Source organism: Oncorhynchus nerka, linkage group LG27 (genome assembly GCF_034236695.1).
Source record: "Oncorhynchus nerka isolate Pitt River linkage group LG27, Oner_Uvic_2.0, whole genome shotgun sequence".
In the NCBI taxonomy this organism is placed as follows: Eukaryota; Metazoa; Chordata; class Actinopteri; order Salmoniformes; family Salmonidae; genus Oncorhynchus; species Oncorhynchus nerka.
The window spans coordinates 46601919-46622779 of record NC_088422.1 but is presented as its reverse complement, the minus strand read 5'-3'; the positions used below and the strand labels follow the sequence as shown (position 1 = coordinate 46622779).

At 41.9% G+C, this 20861-nt stretch overlaps 1 protein-coding gene across 2 annotated transcripts; it reads left to right on the top strand.

The window, feature by feature from the left end:
• The first annotated feature begins 260 nt into the window (after window positions 1-260).
• On the top strand, window positions 261-20203 carry LOC115111893 (ubiquitin-associated domain-containing protein 1-like). Of its 2 annotated transcripts, none has more exons than XM_065011714.1 (11): window positions 261-668; window positions 1366-1486; window positions 1604-1677; window positions 1889-1993; window positions 2402-2504; window positions 6307-6415; window positions 8407-8665; window positions 9920-10006; window positions 10215-10353; window positions 10552-10691; window positions 19840-20203. In XM_065011714.1, exons 1-10 carry the CDS (start codon window positions 531-533, stop codon window positions 10665-10667), a joined length of 1251 nt encoding a protein of 416 aa, XP_064867786.1. In that variant the 5' UTR covers window positions 261-530; the 3' UTR covers window positions 10668-10691; window positions 19840-20203. The 2 variants fall into 2 exon arrangements, with proteins under 2 accessions (XP_064867786.1, XP_064867785.1); XM_065011713.1 differs by having other exon boundaries at window positions 1886-1993.
• Window positions 20204-20861: the final 658 nt, after the last annotated feature.

Sequence of the window (20861 nt, the reverse complement as noted above, 5' to 3'; positions counted from 1 at the left end):
CCCATTCATGTGAAATTCATAGATTAGGGCCTTATTTATTTATTTAAATTGACTGATTTCCTTATATGAACTGTAAATCAAATCTTTGAAATTGCTGCATGTTGCATTTATTTTTATGTTCAGTGTAGTAGGCCCAGGCACTGCAGGCTTTGTCTCCCTCTTCTGGTGGTACATTTTAGGATTAACAGCTCAGCTAAATGAGCGCGAAACTACACAATTTAAAACAACTACAATTCCCATTTTGCACAGGGACAAACGTTGCCTAGGTTCAAAGGTTAATCATAACCAACACAATAGTATACTTGGCAAGTTGCTCGACTCTTGGAGAAAGATAAACAACTCTTCTTTGCGAAATTAACAGCACTCGACTGCTATAGCATTGAAGTCCGATCAAACTGTTTGAAAATCATAAGTGTAGGTGTTTACACTATTGTCGCTGTTTTTCGAAGGCGCTAGCTAATGTTAGCAAACTAACGTAGCCATCACTGAACTGGCTCGCTAGCTATATAGTTACACACAAAACTACAGCTATGTTTGTGCAAGAAGAGAAGATATTCGCTGGAAAAATATTAAAAATCCACATTTGTACTATGGAGGGTACAGAGTGGTTGGAAGAAGTAACAGAGGATACCACTATTGAACAACTCAAAGAGAAGTGCTTGAAACATGTATGCTTGTTTATTTTCTTACTTGCTCATTGATTGGTGTTTGCCCGGGTGAAATTGTAACGCCGATGTTTGCAGCCCTAGTTGAAATAGTCAATGTCGGTGTCAGTCGTTCCGTATTTAGAGTAACTGGGTAGACACTGCTATTTATAATTTAGCAAGTTGATTCACAAGTTAGCGAGCCTAGAATCCCTGCAAACTAGGCGCACCCCATGAGCTCCTTGGCAAAATGTGATAGCTAGCCTAGCCCAAATGCTCGTGTCTGTTGGTGTAACTATGTAAGTTAAGTTACTCTCTTTATGTTCCTAGGCTCCTGCCTTCTGAGTTTTCCATATTTCTTCCACAGACTATACTGTACTGTTGCTATTTAGGGCTACCCATTTTTTACACTTGATTCGTCTGTAAGTGCCAGTATGATGCCCCGCATGCAGCTAGCCTACCCCATATGGCTGCCAGTCTCTTTCTGCACTGCATCCTCCTAGTACAAATTTAGACAGTAAGAGACCCAGCTAATGCAGAAATTATTGGTACCTTTGGAAATATGTTTGGCTGTTGATATAGGGCTAGCTAGCCTATCCATTACCAATTATTTGCGTGGTTAAATAAAAACAACAGTAATATAATTACCAGGGTAAAAGTACTATTTGTTCCTGTCGATGGGATTCTTATTTTTTGGGGGGGGTGGTTGTTTTTTTTGCAGTATGTACATGGAAGCCTCGAAGACCCCAAAACAATCACACACCATAAACTTGTCCATGCTGCCACGGAGAGGATCCTCACAGAAACTAAAACGGTTGCAGATGAAAATCTAAAAGATAAAGGTACTTCTATGGATTTAAAGGTTTGAAGTTGTCTCAATGTTAATATTTTCCAATCAAACAGACGATATGTTCAATGCTACCACATGCCATAAAGTGAATGTTTTCCTTTGGTTTTAGATTTTCTTCTACTGATAAAGAAGAGACCACTGCCACCCCCTCTGAAAATAGCTGACATAACTGCAGAGGAAAAGGTAGGCCAAACAGATTTAAATACTCTCCCTAATTGTATTGGTTTGTGGCTTATCTAACTCGGCACTTAAACTCCGATCATCAGACAAAAATGTTTAATGAATTGTTAAGACTGCTAGAACCAGGGACAACACAACAAGAAACGTATTACGTCCAACTTGTTGTACTGTTTGCAACTATCTTAATGTGTGTTTCCTCCTTGTCTGTCAGAAGAAGCAGGATAACAAGGCTCCAGATAAAGATGCCATCCTGAAGGCCACCGCCGGCCTGTCCACCCGCCACACAGACCGCACTGTCACCCAGCATAACATCAGAGATGTAAGTACAGCACAATACAGTAAATAACCTGTCAGAATGCATAGTTCAAAGCACTTCAGGAGCTTTCCACTGACTATTGTACTGAAATTTAACTAGTCCTAAAATGTCACCTGCAAACTTATCAGAGACATATTAAAATTAGTGAATTTGGTCATATTAAGCCTATTCTAAATCCCCGATACTAAGATTTTGTTTGTTTAATTAACCCGGAAGTTCCAATGAGGTCAGAAGACCTCATTCCCAAAAGAACCTCATTCTTAAAGCGAGGTTATTCATTCTGATTTATGTGTATATGTGTTTATGTGTATAAACCAGAATGAATAACCTCTCTTTAAGAATGAGGTTCTTTGGGAATGAGGTCTTCTGACCTCATTGGAACATAAACAAATAAAATACATTTTCCATCAGTTTCAGACGGAGCTCAGGAAAATCCTCGTCTCTCTCATTGAAGTGGCCCAGAAGCTTCTCGCCTTGAACCCCGATGCTGTGGAGCTCTTCAAAAAGGCCAATGGTACAGTGTGCAGACATTATTTCATTATCAAAGATTGTTTTTGGTAACTGCCTTGCAGGGCTAAGAGACTGGTTTTGCATTAGTTTATTTTTTAACTAGACAAGTCGGTTAAGAACAAATTCTTATTTACTATGATGGCCTGGGAACAGTGGGTTAATTCCTTTGTTCAGGGGCAGAACGACAGATTTTTACCTTGTCAGTTCAGGGATTCGATCGAGCAACCTTTCGGTTACGGCCCAACGCTCTAACCACTAGGCTACCTGCCACCCCAACGGCTACCTGATGATTGTTTAATGAACAACAAGTTGAAGCTGTAACAGTCATATTGTCAATGAGCTTATGTATAAGTGACAGAATAGTGCATTATGTAAGCGATAATCAACTACGTTCTCTGGAAAATAATGTGCGACGTGGAACTCACCTTACACAGAGTTAAATTATTTTCCAGAGTACGCATTAGAGCTCCAAAGTTAATTATCCCTATTATATACCATGGCTATAATTTAACACATTTGATGCTAGAAATGTGTTCAACATCCACTGAAGTAGCTAGCAAGTTTACTAGATATCTATAGTAGTTGCCTTGGTAACCAAACAAATAGACTTGCTAGCTCAGCTAACCAAATCCATAGAAATCAGTATGATTTGATTCTGATTTCTGTGGCCAAAGCATTAGTCCTAGCTTGCTATTATAAAAATCTAATTCAACAATGCCAATAATGTTTTCAAATCAACTATTGCTTTCAAAAGCAGCTCAAACAGAACATGTAAGTATGAATTTCATAGCCACTGAATTATACTGTGCGTTATAGGGAATTATAAACTGGGTGGTTCGAGCCCTGAATGCTGATTGGCTGAAAATCGTGGTATATTAGACCGTATACCACGGGTATGACAACATTTTATTTTTACTGCTCTAATTACATTGGTAACCAGTTTATAATAGCAATAAGGCACCTCTGGGCTTTGTGGGTTGGCATCGTGCCTAAGAACAGACCTTATCAGTGGTATGTTGGCCATAAACCAAACCCCCTCGTGCCTTATCGCTTAATTATACAGCGGGTGGGTCTAATTCTGAATGCTGATTGGTTAAAACTGCGTTGCAGTCGGTGTCTATTCCACAAGTTACCACTGGCTATATCTATGCCGTTAAAATGCCTATTTACTCTGTTCCATCTGACTGCGCAATCCCGTGTCTCATCAGCCCAGCCAGGCAATTTATAAACTTGATCTCTACTATAAAAAGAATCTAGACATTATCTCACCTTTCTTTTAGACTAACATTTAGTTTTCAACAGCGGAGATTTGTATAAATCTTGCTTTCTGACATTTGCAACATTTCAGTATTCAAATTTGAGACAGACAGGCAGCTTTTCTCAGCCAGTCGAAATCATGAATCAGCATACATTTTTATGGATACAAAGAAATGTCAATTAACAGGTAAAGCTAAATGAAGTGCAGCTAGTTAGCAGTCTTTCTAGCTTCAGTTTGAAGTGATTGTGTTAGCTGTGTTGTTGGCTAGCTCCTCTGAACAACAGTGTCCAGATGAGAGTACATTTTCTATGCCAGGTGAAATCGCACATCATTAGCTCATTGTTATGGATGTGTCCCAAAAAAGATCACTAGAAAGCTTAAACAAACGCAAGTGCAGCTGTTATTCTGGCTGCACTTTTTGACATGACTGTAAGTTAGCCGTAGTTGAATAGCTAGCAAGCATGGGATAAGAACGTTGCCAGCCAGTATGGCAATGGAACATTTGGAACGAACGACTGGGTTGCGCCAATACAGTTGAAGTCGGAAGTTTACATACACTTAGGTTGGAGTCATTAAAACTTGTTTTTCAACCGCTCCACAAATGTCTTGTTAACAAACTATAGTTTTGGCAAGTCGGTTAGGACATCTACTTTGTGCAAGACACAAGTAATTTGTCCAACAATTGTTTACAGACAGATTATTTCACTTATAATTCACTGTATCATAATTCCATTAGGTCAGAAGTTTACATACACTAAGTTGACTGTGCCTTTAAACAGCTTGGAAAATTACAGAAAATAATGTCATGGCATTAGAAGCCTCTGATAGACTAATTGACCTAATTTGAGTCAATTGGTGTACCTGTGGATATATCTCAAGGCTTACCTTCAAACTCAGTGCCTCTTTGCTTGACATCATGGGAAATCAAAAGAAATCAGCCAAGACCTCAGGATTTTTTTTTTGATAGACATCCACAAGTCTGGTTCATCCTTGGGAGCAATTTCCAAACACCTGAAGGTACCATGTTCATCTGTACAAACAATAGTACGCAAGTATAAACACCATGGGACCACGCAGCCATCATACCACTCAGGAAGGAGACTCATTCTGTCTCCTAGAGATGAACCTACTTTGGTGCGAAAAGTACAAATAAATTCCAGAACAACAGCAAAGGACCTTGTGAAGATGCTGGAAGAAACAGGTACAAAAGTATCAATATCCACAGTAAAACTATTCCTATATTGAGATGACCTGAAAGTCCGCTCAGCAAGGAAGACTCCACTGCTCCAAAACCGCCATAAAAAAGCCAGACTACGTTTTGCAACTGGACATGGGGACAAAGATCGTACTTTTTAGAGAAATGTCCTCTGGTCTGATGAAACAATAATATAACTATTTGGCCATAATGACTATTGTTATGTTTGGAGGAAAAAGGGGGAGGCTTGCAAGCCGAAGAACATCATCCCATCCGTGAAGCACGGGTGGCAGCATCATGTTGTGGGGGTGCTTTGCTGCAGGAGGGACTGGTGCACTTCACAAAATAGATGGCATCATGAGGGGAAATTATGTGGATATATTGAAGCAACATCTCAAGACATCAGTCAGGAAGTTAAAGCTTGTCTTCCAAATGGACAATGACCCTAAGCATACTTCCAAAGTTGTGGAAAAATGGCTTAAGGACAACAAAGTCAAGGTATTGGAGTGGCCATCACAAAGCCCTGATCTCAACCCTGTAGAAAAATCGTGGCGAAACTGAAAAAGCGTGTGTGAGCAAGGAGGCCTACAAACCTGACTCAGTTACACCAGCTCTGTGAGGAGGAATGGGCCAAAATTCACCCAACTTATTGTGGGAAGCTTGTGGAAGCCTACCCAAAACGTTTGACCCAAGTTAAACAATTTAAAGGCAATCCTACCAAATACTAATTGAGTGTATGTAAACTTCTGACCCACTGGGAATGTGATGAAAGAAATAAAAGCTGAAATAAAATCTTTCTACTATTATTCTGACATTTCACATTCTTAAAATAAAGTGGTGATCCTAACTGACCTAAGACATGGAATTTTTACTAGGATTAAATGTCAGGAATTGTGAAAATCGGAGTTTAAATGTATTTGGCTAAGGTGTATGTAAACTTGCGACTTCAACTGTAGATGGAGAACAAAAAGGCTAAATGACTGTCACATCTCTGGCAACCGAACCGATAGAACGAACGACCGACCAGCCAGCTTTGGTAGCAACCCTAGATTTGTGTCAGTACTTTATCTTGTGGAATGATTAAATAGTAGGAATAAATTCATTTAAAAAAAATATATATATGTATATATATTTCGGTAACCCTTTGTATAAAGTGATAATGCCAGAGAAGCCGGTGTTTGGAGGAGATATTGGCACGGTTTGCCAATATATCCCTCAAACACCGGCTTCTCGGGCATTATCACTTAAATAATGCACGCTCTAGAATTCCCTTCAGTCAGTAGCAATGCCATGGCATGAAGTATTATTATAGTTATACTATTATTCACTAATATTGTGTGTGTGGTTTGTCAGCCATGCTGGATGAGGAGGAGGAGGACCGGGTGGATGAGACGACCCTTCAGCAGCTGACTGAGATGGGTTTCCCTGAGAGCAGAGCCATCAAAGCTCTCAGGCTCAACCAGTGAGTCACAATCAATAGTACTTATCACCACCTGAAGTCAAATGAGATAATCACTGACACAAGGAGTGCAGGGTTTTTTCTGAATCAAAAGGGGGCGTGACGGGGGTGTGGCAATGGGCATGCTCAGCTCATGGTTAGTGCTATCTTGGCCCAATACTCCTGAATTCATTATTTTTGTCTAGCTTTTATTTGAGTGATTTTTATTTCTCAAATAGTTATTTAAAAATATATAGGTCCATTATTTTTTACATACTTGATACTAACTGTTTAGTTTTTTCTATATACAACAACACAGAATGTTTCTCCATCCCAAAAAATGAACCCTCCCCTCTGAAAACATTGTTTGGACCTAAACAAATTATTTGGCCGTTCGCCCAAGACTTTTCTAGGCGAAGCAAAAAAAAATGTATTGTTTAAGATGAGGGAAGATTGTTATTTTATGAGCATGGCCTTATTTCTATTACAGCATATTGGATGACACTCATTCATGTTCAATGTCACTGCGATAGGTTTAGGCTGCCACATGATACTCAATTTTTTTTGAGGTTGCTACAACCTAGCCTATGAATAAAAGTTTACAACGTAGGTGCACACAGGGCGAGACACCAAATTTAGGGTGACAGTGACACTTTTTTGGTTTTGATACATGGACAGATAGTTCCATGTAAATACTGCCTTGCACACTCTTGCCTGCATCTAGCTGATATAGGGTGTAATCATTAGTCCAATAGTTGCAAACGAAAGTTTCTAATTGACAAATTCAGCTACATTTATAGTCGTTTTGTTCCGTTTGCTTCCTTTTAAGAAACATTTTCCAACAGAATCGTCAGAATAAATTCACCCCCAATCGCACATAAACACAGTTCGCTTTCATAGCTGCCACGTTGTATTCCTTCTCGCATCTATGCGCTCTCCTCCTCTCACCTCTTCCCTTTCGCTTGTGGACTTCAATGTGCAACACATCAGCTGAGAAAAAAACCTTTCCAAGCCAAACCGCTACACTCAGCCTACATCATTGTCACCATATTAGCTAAAGTACCGTCATAGTCAGCATAGCTAATTGAACTAACGTGTTAGTAAACCCGCTACAATCATGCAGTAATGTTAGTGTACTGTATAGTCACTAAGCTGTTACACCGGCGGCCCTGGTGGCAATACATTTGTAAAAACCGAAAGCTTACCCTGAGTTCCAGTGTTGTTGGAAAGTCAAAGCCAGCTAGCTAACATAGCATCCCTCTGTTTGAGCAGGGTGTTCAGTAGGCTAAACTAGCTAGCTGCATTTGCTAGCAAAGTGAGAGACAGAAATTACTCTCTCGCTTCTCTCTTTTGGAAGAAATTAATTTAACTGTTCAATTATTGTCTTTCTCTCTCTGAGTCAACTACTCACCACATTTGATACACTAGTGCTAGCTACCTGTAGTTTATGCTTTCAGTGCTAGATTAATTCTCTGATCCTTTGATTGGGTGAACAAAATGTCAGTTCATGCTGCAAGAACTCTGAGGTTGGAGGAAGTCCTCTGGAAGTTGTCATAATTACTGTGTAAATCTATGGAAGGGGATGAAAACCACGAGCCTCCTAGGTTTTGTGTTGAAGTCAATGTACCCAGAGGAGGATGGAAGCTAGCTGTCTTACGGCTACACCATGGCGCTACCTTAGAGTGCTGTTGAGGCTACTGTAGAACTTCTTTGCAAAATAGTGTTTTAATCGATTATTTGGTGACGTGATTATATTTAGTATAGTTTTATCCAAAAATAATAAATGTCTGACATACATGTTTTGTTTTTTTAGAGTTCACTGAGGATGGACCACTGCCCTGGAGTGTAGTCTGAGTCAATGATACTGGTCAGTGGTCATATCAGTGAAGTCTATAAAGAATCAATTAGACACTTAGCCTGTGATTCTATCCATCACAACAAGTGAGTCCAGTCTGATCCGATGAGTCTGAAACAACAAATTCATCCATGCCCCTCCCTCACTGCCTCTCCTGCAGCATGTCAGTGACCCAGGCCATGGAGTGGCTGATTGAGCACGTAGACGACCCCACGGTGGACACCACCCTGCCCGGCCAGGGCACCCCAGGAGCAGTAGGAGCCACAGCACCACCCCTGATCCCATCTATCTCTGCCTCATTTCCAAACCTCCTCCGCACCGTCTCCCAGACTAACACAGATTCCGCCGCCAGGCAGGACGAACTCACTGAGATCTTCAAGAGGATCCGAAGGAAAAGAGAGTTCAGGCCTGAGTCACGGGTGAGTGTTCTCTCTGTCCCAATGCCCTGGGATATACCAAGCTAAAACTGTTACATGTTAGACTGGTCCCATATCTGTTTGTGCTGAATAGTCAACTGAAGGATTTGGCAAGACGACAAACAAATCTGTGACCAGGCAAGATACCTTCCTAATATTGAGTTGCACACCAATTTACCCTCAGAACAGCCTCAACTCTACAAGATATCGAAAGCGTTTCACAGGTATGCTGGCCCGTGGTGCGCCTGGCACGTACTACCGTACCCCGTTCAAAGGAAGGCACTTCAATCTTTTGTCTTGCTCATTCACCCTCTGACATGTACACATACACAATCCATGTTTCAATTGTTTCAAGGCTTAAAAATCCTTTAACCTGTCTCCTCCCCATTGCTATTGCAACCTCTTTGCAATAAGGAATTGTTTAAAAAATTACAATTATGGAACCTTTATTTAACTAGGCAAGTCAGTTAAGAACAAATTCTTATTTACAATGACGGCCTACCCCGGCCAAACCCAGACGACGCTGGGCCAATTGTGCGCCGCCCTATGGGACTCCCAATCACGGCCGGATGTGATGCAGCCTGGAATTGAGACCGAAAGCTCAAGAGAAGTTAAGATTTTATTACCAAGGATGCCGTCAGCTGAATGCATACATTTTTAGAAAGTTCAAAACACATCTTATACTCTTCTCTCCTTTTAGTCACCACCCCAGCTATACATTTTATGACCCCTAATGAGTATCCCATATCTGGACTGTGGAATGTCCACGGTCCTCTCTTTGTTTAGCTTGATGTCAGAATCACACCTCGTCCATCTTCATTGTCCTGCGCCTGACCCTGCTCACTGATCCTAGGCAATTTCCTCTTATCTGATTAGGTCAACTTTTCCAAATTAGCATACACACAGTTTCATGGCCTGAACTCCATTAATACTCACTTGTTAATGATTATTCACTAAACAAGAATCAAACAAACTATAGTTTAAAATGAAACATGTTACATTTGAACAGAATCCGTCAACTGATTGAAGGGGATTTAACAAGTGACATAAATAAGGGATCATAGCTTTCACCTGGAACGAGCAATTACTAATGTTTTGTACACTGTATATAGCTGTTAGCTAGCTTACCTAAAATGTTGTAAACTGTGTCTCTGCTACTCCCTTACTGAATGTTGGCTTCAAACTGTGATAAACTATTGATTATTCTATAGAATGACTGTGTAATGATAAACTCCGTATTGTTCTTTGTCTCTGCAGGCTGTCATTGCGTTGATGGAGATGGGCTTTGATGAGAAGGAAGTGGTCGATGCCCTGAGAGTCAATAACAACCAACATGATGCTGCAGTAGGTTTTACTGTCCACACTGAGGAATAAAGGATCAAAGAAAATGAAGCACACACTTATTGAGTAACAAAATAAGTCATTGCTTCCTGTCTTCTATGAATGGACTGCTTTTTACAGCTCTTACCCATGTTGTCATTTGGAATGAGAACTGTTTCTACATTGACCGTCCTAGTTTAAGAGAAGTTAACTCACCGATCTAAACCCACAGTGCGAGTGGCTGCTGGGGGACAGGAAGCCGTCTCCGGAGGACTTGGATAAAGGCATCGACATCAACAGTTCTCTGTTCCAGGCCATCCTGGAGAACCCTGTGGTCCAGCTGGGCCTCACCAATCCCAAAACACTGCTGGGTAGGTTTGGAGTAAAACAAGTTGTTCAGTTAAAAATAACAAAGCTCAGAGGATAAGGGGAGGGGGTGGACCTGTTCATCAAGCATCACGCTACAGAAACATGCTTCAGTCCAATGGGCCGTTCTGGCTCAGACGAGGCTACGTATGGAATTGTTGTATAGTCTCTAAAACCCTCTAAAACCTTCTGTTTGTGTGTAGCGTTTGAGGACATGTTGGAGAACCCTCTGAACAGCACCCAATGGATGAATGACCCTGAGACTGGGCCTGTCATGCTGCAGATCTCCAGAATCTTCCAGACACTCAACCGCACGTAGAGTGTGTGAGTGTGTGTGGGGGAGGTGAGTGAGCTTGTGTGTGTGTGTGTGTGTGTGGGGGGGGGGGGGAGCGCGTGTGTGGGGTGAGCTAGCGCGTGTGTGGGGTGAGCTAGCGCGTGTGTGGGGTGAGCTTGCGCGTGTGAGTGTGGGGTGAGCTTGCGCGTGTGAGTGTGGGGTGAGCTTGCGCGTGTGAGTGTGGGGTGAGCTTGCGCGTGTGGGGTGAGCTTGCGAGTGTGGGGTGAGCTTGCGCGTGTGGGGTGAGCTTGCGCGTGTGGGGTGAGCTTGCGCGTGTGGGGTGAGCTTGCGCGTGTGGGGTGAGCTTGCGCGTGTGGAGTGAGCTTGCGCGTGTGGGGTGAGCTTGCGCTTGTGAGTGTGGGGTGAGCTTGTGAGTGTGGGGTGAGCTTGCGCGTGTGAGTGTGGGGTGAGCTTGCGCGTGTGAGTGTGGGGTGAGCTTGCGCGTGTGGGGTGAGCTTGCGCGTGTGGGGTGAGCTTGCGCGTGTGGGGTGAGCTTGCGCGTGTGGGGTGAGCTTGCGCGTGTGAGTGTGCACACGGCTGTGACAAGTATTGTTTTTTGCCTTGAAAAGTCAAAGCCGGAGAAGGGGGGAGTGTAAAAGACATATTTATTTATACCACAGAAAACCTTGTACAAAACTATGTTAACATGATTATTACAATTATTGTTGTTTTTTACATTTTAAAAATGACCGTTTTATAGTTATGACGCACATGATTTATTTGATCAATTTATCCATGTACAAAAAAAGACCATCAGGCATCAAACCAATGTTTACTCTTCAAAAACATTCCCTTTTGCCATTTTCAAATATTGATTAGTTTTGATTTGTCTCCATAAATTGTTTTCATTTCCTCAAAGGTGAATGTTTCTAGCGTGAGTTGAATGACTCCAGGCAGCCTGTATAATTTGGTTGAAGACAAGTCAGACTGCAAGTGAACATGCATCAAACTGTTGCGTGATGATGAAATGAGTGTTCAGTACTAACCAGAGGTTTTTTCAGAACATGAAAATGTTCCAAAGGTTGTAGATAGACATGTAATGTATAGAGTGGATCCGATTTGATTATTCCCTGTGACAAATAAGGTCTGTTCTAAATTACGTGTTTCTATCTTAAAGTTGTGTAATGTTCCATTCTTCCTGAATGATTAAACCCCAGGTTATGGCTATGTTCCAGTTAACCTCTCCTTCCTTCTAAATTGTGCACTTGTTCACTTCCCTTCTGTGGTTGAAAAGGAAATGACTGGTGTAAGAAATGTGGTTGAAACTCCCTCTAGTCCATGCCTCCACAAATCTGATGCTTTTAGATTTGTAGGAAGTATTTGGATGCACTTGCTGTGATGGCAATGGTTGTGCTTATCACATTAAGTCCAGGACTTAGTGTGGAGGTACAGGTGGATTTGGGTGGTCAGACACACTGACTTTATATTTTGCTTTCGCTCACAATCTCTCTCGGTGTGTTCAACCTTGGGAGCCTAGTGGTCTGCCTGCTGTGAGTCACAATGTGACACTACTCAAAGAAGTGTGAAAGTAAAGGAGGACATTGTCCTTCTCCCAAATATTTATTTAATGGCAACTTTCTTTTTAGAAAAGTGTATTACGTGCTTACGTGTCTTTTTAGTGTCTGAGGTCAAGTTTGTCTTGGTAATGGTCTTGATTTAAATATATATATATATATCTACAGTACCAGGTCAAAAGTTTGGACACCTACTCATTCAAGGGTTTTTCTTTATTTTAATTTTTTTAATATTTTCTACATTACTTGCTGAGATGCTTTTCCTTCACTCTGCGGTCCAACTCATCCCAAAACATTTTGATTGGGTGATTGTGGAGGCCACGTCATCTGATGCAGCACTCCATCAATATCCTTGGTCAAATAGCCCTTACACAGCCTGGAGGTGTTGGGTCATTGTTCTGTTGAAAAACAAATGATAGTCTCACTAAGCGCAAAGCAGATGGAATGGTGTATCGCTGCAGAATGGTGTGGTAGCCATGCTGGTTAAGTGTGCCTTGAATTCTAAATAAATCACCAACGGTGTCACCAGCAAAGCACCATCACACCACCTCCATGCTTCACGATGGGAACCACACATGCAGAGATCATCCGTTCACCTACCCTGCGTCTCACAAAGACACAGCGGTTGGAACCAAAAATTTGAAGTCATCAGACCAAAGGACAGATTTCCCCAGTCTAATGTCCATTGCTCGTGTTTCTTGGCCCAAGCAAGTCTCTTCTTCTTATTGGTGTCCTTTAATAGTAGTTACTTTGCAGCAATTTGACCATGAAGGCCTAATTCACGCAGTCTCCTCTGAACAGTTGATATTGATATGTCTGTTACTTGAACTCTGAATCATTTATTTGGGGTGCAATCTGAGGTGCAAGTAGCTCTAATTAACTTATGTTCTGCAGCAGAAGTAACTCTGGATCTTCCTTTCCTGTGTTGGGAGAGCCAGTTACATCGTAGCGCTTGGTTTTTGCGACTGCACTTGAAGAAACTTTCAAAGTTCTTGAAATGTTCCGTATTGACTGACCTTCATGCCTTAAAGTAATGGACTGTTTGTTTGCTTGTTTGAGCTGTTCTTGCCATGTTATGGACATGGCCTTTCACCAAACAGGGCTATCTTCTGTATTCCACCCTTAACTTGTCATAACACAACTGATCAAACACATTAAGAAGGAAAGAAATTCCGGAAATTAACTTTTATCAAGGCACACCTGTTAATTGAAATGCATTCCAGCTGACTACCTCATGAAGCTGGTTGAGAGAATGCCAAGAGTGTGCAAAGCTGTCATCAAGGCAAAGGGTGGCTACTTTTTTGGCAACTACATGATTCCATATGTGTTATTTCATAGTTTTGATGTCTTCACTATTATTCTACAATGTAGAAAATAGTAAAAATAAAAACCCTTGAATGAGTAGGTGTTCAAACTTTTGACTGGTACTGTATGTATTAATTAGTTGTCATTGTGCTCTGAATGTTATCGTGTTGCTCTAATTCTGCGCCTGGTCTCAATGCTCTTAAAACAACTCACTACACCAGGAACAAATGTAGTCATATTTTCTGACAATGGGCGGTTTGATTAGTCGGAGTGGCTGTCTGTTTGTGCTATTAGACCAACTCCTGTTCACTGATTGCAGGGGTTTTTCAGGATCAAAAAGTGTATTAGGTGGTGGACGTGACAATGGGCGCAACCGGCCTGTTTATCTTTTTTACACAGTTTGGATGCTTACGCGGGCCGCCCAAGGATTTCAATAGCAGAAAATGACACTGAGCGTTGGAGTTGGCAAGAGCACAAACAGATCAGGGACCAGGCTACATATATATATGATGCTTGATCCACGGATGTCACATTAGTGCAAGTGTGTTGATTGAGTGATGGTATATCATTCCTTCCTGCAACGAAACAAGGTATCTTAGTACAAACATACAAGCCAATGCATTGAAGAATTTGACATGCAGTGGTATACTGAGCTAAGTGAAACGGCTAGTTGAATAGTGGGCCAGTCTTCTTTTGAGAGTAAATTAGATGTGAGCTGTTTAACCAAAACATCATGCACTTATTATTGACTGTGCAATGACTTGCCTTGTCATAAGATAGACCTGTAATAATAGTGCATTTTTGTGCAATTAACGAGACCTGTAAAAATATATTTGATTAGTGTGTCAGAAATGTGTGAATTGAAATGAGTTAGTAAGGCTATATCTTTATTCTATATATTTGTACAATTTATAGTAAGTGTGTACTCCGACTCGCTAGTACTGCTTTTGATGAATCAATATGACCGATTATTTTGGGCTCCGTCCCAAATGGCACACCATTCCATAAAATATATGCAGTACCAGTCGAACTTTTGGACACACCGACTCACTCAAGTGTTTTTCTTTATTTTACGATGTTCTACATTGTAGAAATAATAGTGAAGACATCAAAACTATGAAATAACACACATGGAATCATGTAGTAACCAAAAAAAGTGTTAAACAAATAAAATATATTTTATTCTTCAAAGTAGCCACCCTTTGCCTTGGGAGCCAGGCCCAGCCAAATGTACATTTTTTAAATGTATTTTTTAAATAAGAATAAGATTTCCCCCACAAAATGGCTTTATTATAGATCGATATACTCCTCCCCCCTCTGACGATTCCGCAGGTGAAGAACCCAGATGTGGCGGTCCTGGGCTAGCGTGGCTACACATGGTCTGTGGTTGTAAGGCCGGTTGGACGTACTAAGAAATTCTCTAAAACAACCTTGGAGTCAGCTTATGCTAGAGAAATTAACATTAAATTCTCTTGCAACGGCTCCGGTGGACATTCCTGCAGTCAGCATGTCAATTGCACACTCCCTCAACTTGAAACACCTCTGGCATTGTGTTGTGTGAGACAACTACACATTTTAGTGGCCTTTTATTTTCCACAGCACAAGGTGCACTTGTGTAATGATGATACTGTTTAATCAGCTTCTTGATATTTCCACACCTGTCAGGTGGATGGATTATCTTGACAAAGGATGAAATGCGCATTAACGCGTGTAAACGAGTCTGTGCACACAAAGAAGTGTTTTGTGCATACGGAACATTTCTAGGATAATTTATTTCAGCTCATGAAACATGGGACAGCACTGTACATGTTGTTTTTGTTCAGTGTAGTAGTGCACTATATTAGGGAATGGTGGGACGCAACCTTTAATTTAATTGCGAGTTTCGTCTATAAGAAGAACATGGCTAATGGGAGGTGTGTTTTGCAAGATTTGAGTTTTTGTATTCAATATTTGAAATGTGCTGTTGAAGTGACTGTCCTCAGGGAGGCTGTTGTTGTTTCTCTAGCTATGCCACTGTGAGGCCAAACCTCTACTCCTTTTATGGCTTTAACTAATCCATGGTAACGTGGTTTATTGAACAGAGCGTCAATAAGTATGGTTTTGTTAAATGCAATATTTGAACATGATTTTTTTTTCTATATATATATATATATATATATAAGTATTTCCTTCAATTGTGTGTATTTATAGTTAAGCAAAAATAGTTACGTGCTCTTATTAATAATATTACATTTGCGAGAATCTGAAATCTGCCCTTCAAGTTATTGAAATACAATTTATTTACAAAATAGATAGACCTTGAGAAAATGTAGCATTGTTGAATGTTCAATGCATTTGTATAGAGGCTCTAGACCATATTGGCAGCCTTTCTGTATACAGGTCAAGAATGCACTGTAAATAGTCCTGGTGGACTATTTTGATTAATTGATCAGTAGTTTTATGGCTTGGGGGTAGAAGCTATTAAGTAACCTTTTGGACTTAGACTTGGTGCTCCGGTACCTCTTGCCGTGCGGTTGCAGAGAGAACAGTCAATGACTTTGGTGACTAGAGTCTTTGACAATTTGTTGGGCCTTCCTGTGACACTGCCTAGTGTAATAGGTCCTGGATGGTAGGAAGCTTGGCACCAGTAATGTACTGGGTTGTACCCACTACCCTCTGTAGTGCCTTACGATCAGATGCCGAGCAGTTGCCATACCAGGTGGTGATGCAACCGGTCAGGAGGCTCTAATTGGTGCAGCTGTGAAACCTTTGAGGATCTGAGGACCCATGCCAAATCTTTTCAGTCTCCTGAGGGTGAAAAAGGCATTGTCATGTCCTCTTCACAACTTTCTTGGTGTGTTCGGACCGTGTTAGTTTGTTAGTGATGTGGACACCAAGGAACTTAACTCGCAACCCACTCCGCTACAGCCCAGTTGATGTGAATGGGGGTATGCTCGGTCCTCCTTTTCCTGTAGTCCACAATCATCTCCTTTGTCTTGATCATGTTGAGGGAGAGGTTCTTGTCCTGGCACAACATTGCCAGGTCTCTTGTCCTCCTCCCTATAGGCTGTCTCATCGTTGTCGGTGATCAGGCCTATCGCCGTTGTTTTGTCAGTTAACTTAATGATGGTGTTGGAGTTGCGTTTGGACACGCAGACATGGAAGAACTGGGAGTACATGAGGGGACTAAGCACACAGCCCTAAGGTGCCCCCGTATTAAGGATCAGCGTGGCAGATGTCTTGTTACCTACCCTTACCACCTGGGGGGTGCCCCGTCAGGTAGTCTTTGAGCTTTGAGGGCACTATGGTGTTGAACGCTGAGCTCCAGTCAATTAATAGCATTCTCACATAGGTGTTCCTTTTGTCCAGGTGGGAAAGGGGAGTGTGGATTGAGATTGCATCATCTGTGGATCTGTTGGAGTGGCAAGCGAATTGGAGTGGGTCTAGGGATTCCGGCATGATTGTGTTGAGGTGAGCCATTACCAGCCTTTCAAAGCACTTCATGGCTACCATCGTGAGTGCTACGGGGCGGTAGTCATTTAAGCAGGTTACCTTCACTTTCTTGTGCACAGGGACTATGGTGGTTTGCTTGAAACATGTAAATATTACAGACTCTGTCAGAGAAAGGTTAAAAATGTCAGTGAAGACACTTGCCAGTTGGTCAATGCATGCTCGGAGTACACGTGATGGTAATCCGTCTGGCCCCGCGGTTTTGTGAATGTTGACCTGTTTAAAAAATCTTGCTCACATCGGCTACGGAGAGGATAATCACACAGTCATCCTGAACAGCTGGTGGTCTCATGCATGCTTCAGTGTTGCTTGCCTCGACGTGACCATAAAAGGCATTTAGCCCGTCTGGTTGGCTCGCGTCACTGGGCAGCTCGTGGCTGGGTTTCCCTTTGTAGTCCATAATAGTTCGCAAGCCCTGCCACATCCGACGAGCGTCTGAGCCGGTGTAGTAGGATTCAATCTTAGTCCTGTATCGATGCTTTGCCTGTTTGATGGTTCATCTGAGGACATCGTGGGATTTCTTATAAGGGTACGGATTAGTGTCCCGCTCCTTGAAAGCGGCAGCGTTTGCCTTTAGCTTGGTGCAGATGTTGCCTGTAATCCATGGCTTCTGGTTGGGATATGTACGTACGGTCACTGTGGGGTTGATGTTGTCAATGCACTTATTGATGAAGCCGGTGACTGAGGTGGTATACTCCTCAATGACATTGGATGAATTGAGTTTGAGTTTAATTTATTTTTACAGGGACATTGCACATTAATCAACGTTTCAGTAAAAGTGCCGGTTTTAGCCAACCTGGCAAATTTTCAACCGCAGTCCCTGGGCAGGTTATTAAAAACAATTACAATATAGACAATCATTGAGCAGTGAGCACACGCAGAGCAACATAGGACAAGCAAGACGTAGCATACAGACAGAGCAACATAAGACAAATTTCATAAAAGTATAAAGTGTTTCCACACCTCACAAGCTACAGACAACACGGAAAGCAGCAATACACAGTTATGGATTATGATCACAAATCAGATTGACCTTTAGCCATGTATTCATACATTTTTGTGAAAGTGTGATAAGGTGGTGCAGTTATGTGTGTCTGAAGGCAGTGTATTCCAGACGTGGGAAGCTCTCACAGAGAAAGCGGATTTACTAAAGGTGCTTTTCCTTAAGGGAACTATACAGTCACCTCTCATGGCAGACCTTGTGGATCTGCTGCCATATGTTTGGGTTTTCTGTTGAACAAAAATACTGAGTGGAGGGGGAGCCAGGCCATTTAGGATCTTGAATACAAGACATGCGTCGGTGTATTGCACAAGATTTTCCCAGCTCAGGAGCTCATGCTTTCTGAGGATGTAACAGAACATCCTCCCAGAACATATTCCAGTCTGTGTTAGCAAAAGAGTCCTGTAGCGTAGCATCCACATCATCTGACCACTTCCGTATTGAGCGAGTCACTGGTACTTCCTGCTTTAGTTGTTGCTTGTAAGCAGGATTCAGGAGGATAGAATTAAGGTCAGATTTGCCAAATGGTTGGCGAGGGAGAGCTTTATACGCATCTCTGAATGTGGGGTAAAGGTGGTATAGCATTTTTGGTTGCTCATGTGACATGCTGGTAGAAATGAGGTAAAATGGATTTAAGTTTGCCTGCATTGAAGTCCCTGGCCACTAGGAGCGTCGCTTCTGGATGAGCATTTTCTTAGTGCCAGCGTCGGTTTGTGGTGGTAAATAGACGGCTACGAAAAATATAGATGAAAACCTTCTTGGTAGATGGAGTACCTCATGATAAGCTGTAGGCCACACTAACTCAGACGAGCAATGCCTCAATATTAGACATCTCGCAGCAGCTGTTATTGACAAATTCTCACACACCCCCACCCCTTGTCTAACGGATGTAGCTGTTCTGTTCTGCCGATGCACGGAAAACCCAGCCAACTGTATATTATCCGTGTCTTCTTTCAATGTCACGTTGGTAGGATAGTCTCGAACTGAGCTCATACAGTTTACTCTCCAGTGATTTCATGTTGGCCAATAGAATGGATGGTAGAGCCGGGTTATCCACTCACCTACAAATTCTCACAAGGTACCCTGATCTCCGCCCCTTGTATTTCTTTATTTTCTTCATGCGAATGACAGAGATTTTGGCTTTTGTCTGAGAGCAACTTTATATCCTTTGCATCAGACTCATTAAAGAAAACATATTAGTCCAGTTTGAGGTGAGTAATCGCTGTTCTTATCCAGAAGCTCTTTTCATAAGACACGCTAGCATCAACATTATGTACAAAATAAGTTACAAACAATGCGAAAAAACACACAAAATAGCACAATTGTTGAAGAGCACGTAAAACGGCAGCCATCCCCTCCGGCGCCATTCTTTAACGATTTACATTTGATCAGTGCTTAGGGGTCTTCTTGGTGTGTGTGAGTCATTTTAGCAATTGGGATTGTTCACTGTGTGTTCATACAGTACTGTCCGGTACCAACAACCAATGCAATATAATCTCTCGTTCTGTTAAACCGACTAGCCTCGCCCTCGGGGCTACTGTCATGCAAATCATTATTACATTAAGAGCATTTCTGTTGCAGTATTCTTTTTGAATCCTGTGCTTTGTTTATGTGAAATGGGGAGTATGTTTTGTTTCAACTGGGATGGCATTCTGTTCTAGCATTAAACCACTTTAAGCACTTATTAGCCTATGCTGCTGTGTGATCTCAAGATGCATGTTGTGTGCAGCACTGACACGTACACGACTCTTCTGTTGATTTAAGTATCAACACAGTGACTTTGTATTGGTCTGGTGATGATCTGCTCTTGTACTTACTCCTCTATTTGCCCAACTCTCTTGTCTTGCAGCTGGTCCCAATTTGCTCCCTATCACTACGCTCTTGGTCCTAACCAGTATGTGAACCTGACCCTTGGATGTCTGCAGATCTGTAGGGTGGACCCTCCACCACTACACTGCTTATACCTTTCCAAAGCCTTCATATCCACAGACATCAATGGGTTAGGGCCAAAGGAGGGGGGGGGGGATATGGAGCACATTACGACCAACTGATAGTCCTCACTAACTATCTGATCTAGTTTTGCACAATTCCGCTGTCACGCTGGGTCATTTTAATTAACGTGAATTTGTTCATTCCTCAACTGTGGAAAAATGTGAAAAGCCTTGTAACATCACTTCTCAAGTTTGTTAATACCAATAAAGGTTTTTAACTTACCTGATGCGCGGGAGTGCTCATTTTGTGTGTTTACCATTCACTGCTTTCTGAAAACCAACTGCTCCCTGTCCTTGTAGTGCCTCTCCATCCTTTCATGGAAGTTTGAGTCAATTGCAGGTGTATGCTACAACTCTTTAAATGTGATAAAGAATATATTTTCCCCTATGGCTGCTCTATGGCAAGGTCACAGCACATTCTCAACTGGTGGACCGCAGGTCGTAATCCCGACCCAGAATGGGTAAAACAAGGACTGGATTCAGGATTCGACTCCTGGTATCATACGAACACACATAAGCCATGGAGAATTTTGAATTCTGTAAAGTGAGTGTGGAAGTAGTGAAAAAATTATTGGTATCAACATTGACAAGCCACCGGGGTCTGACAACTTGAATGAAAAATTAGAGGATAATAGCGGACGATATTGCCACTCCTATTGGCCATACCTTCAATTTAAGCCTACGAGAAAGTCTAGGCCTGGAGGGAAGCAAAAGTCATTCCGCTACCTAAGAATAGTAAAGCCCCCTTTACTAGCTCAAATAGCCAACCAATCAGCCTTTTACCAACTCTTAGTAAATTGCAATTGGCTCAGAACAGGGCAGCACGTCTGGCCATTGGATGAACACAGAGAGCAAACATTAATAATCTGCATGTTAATCT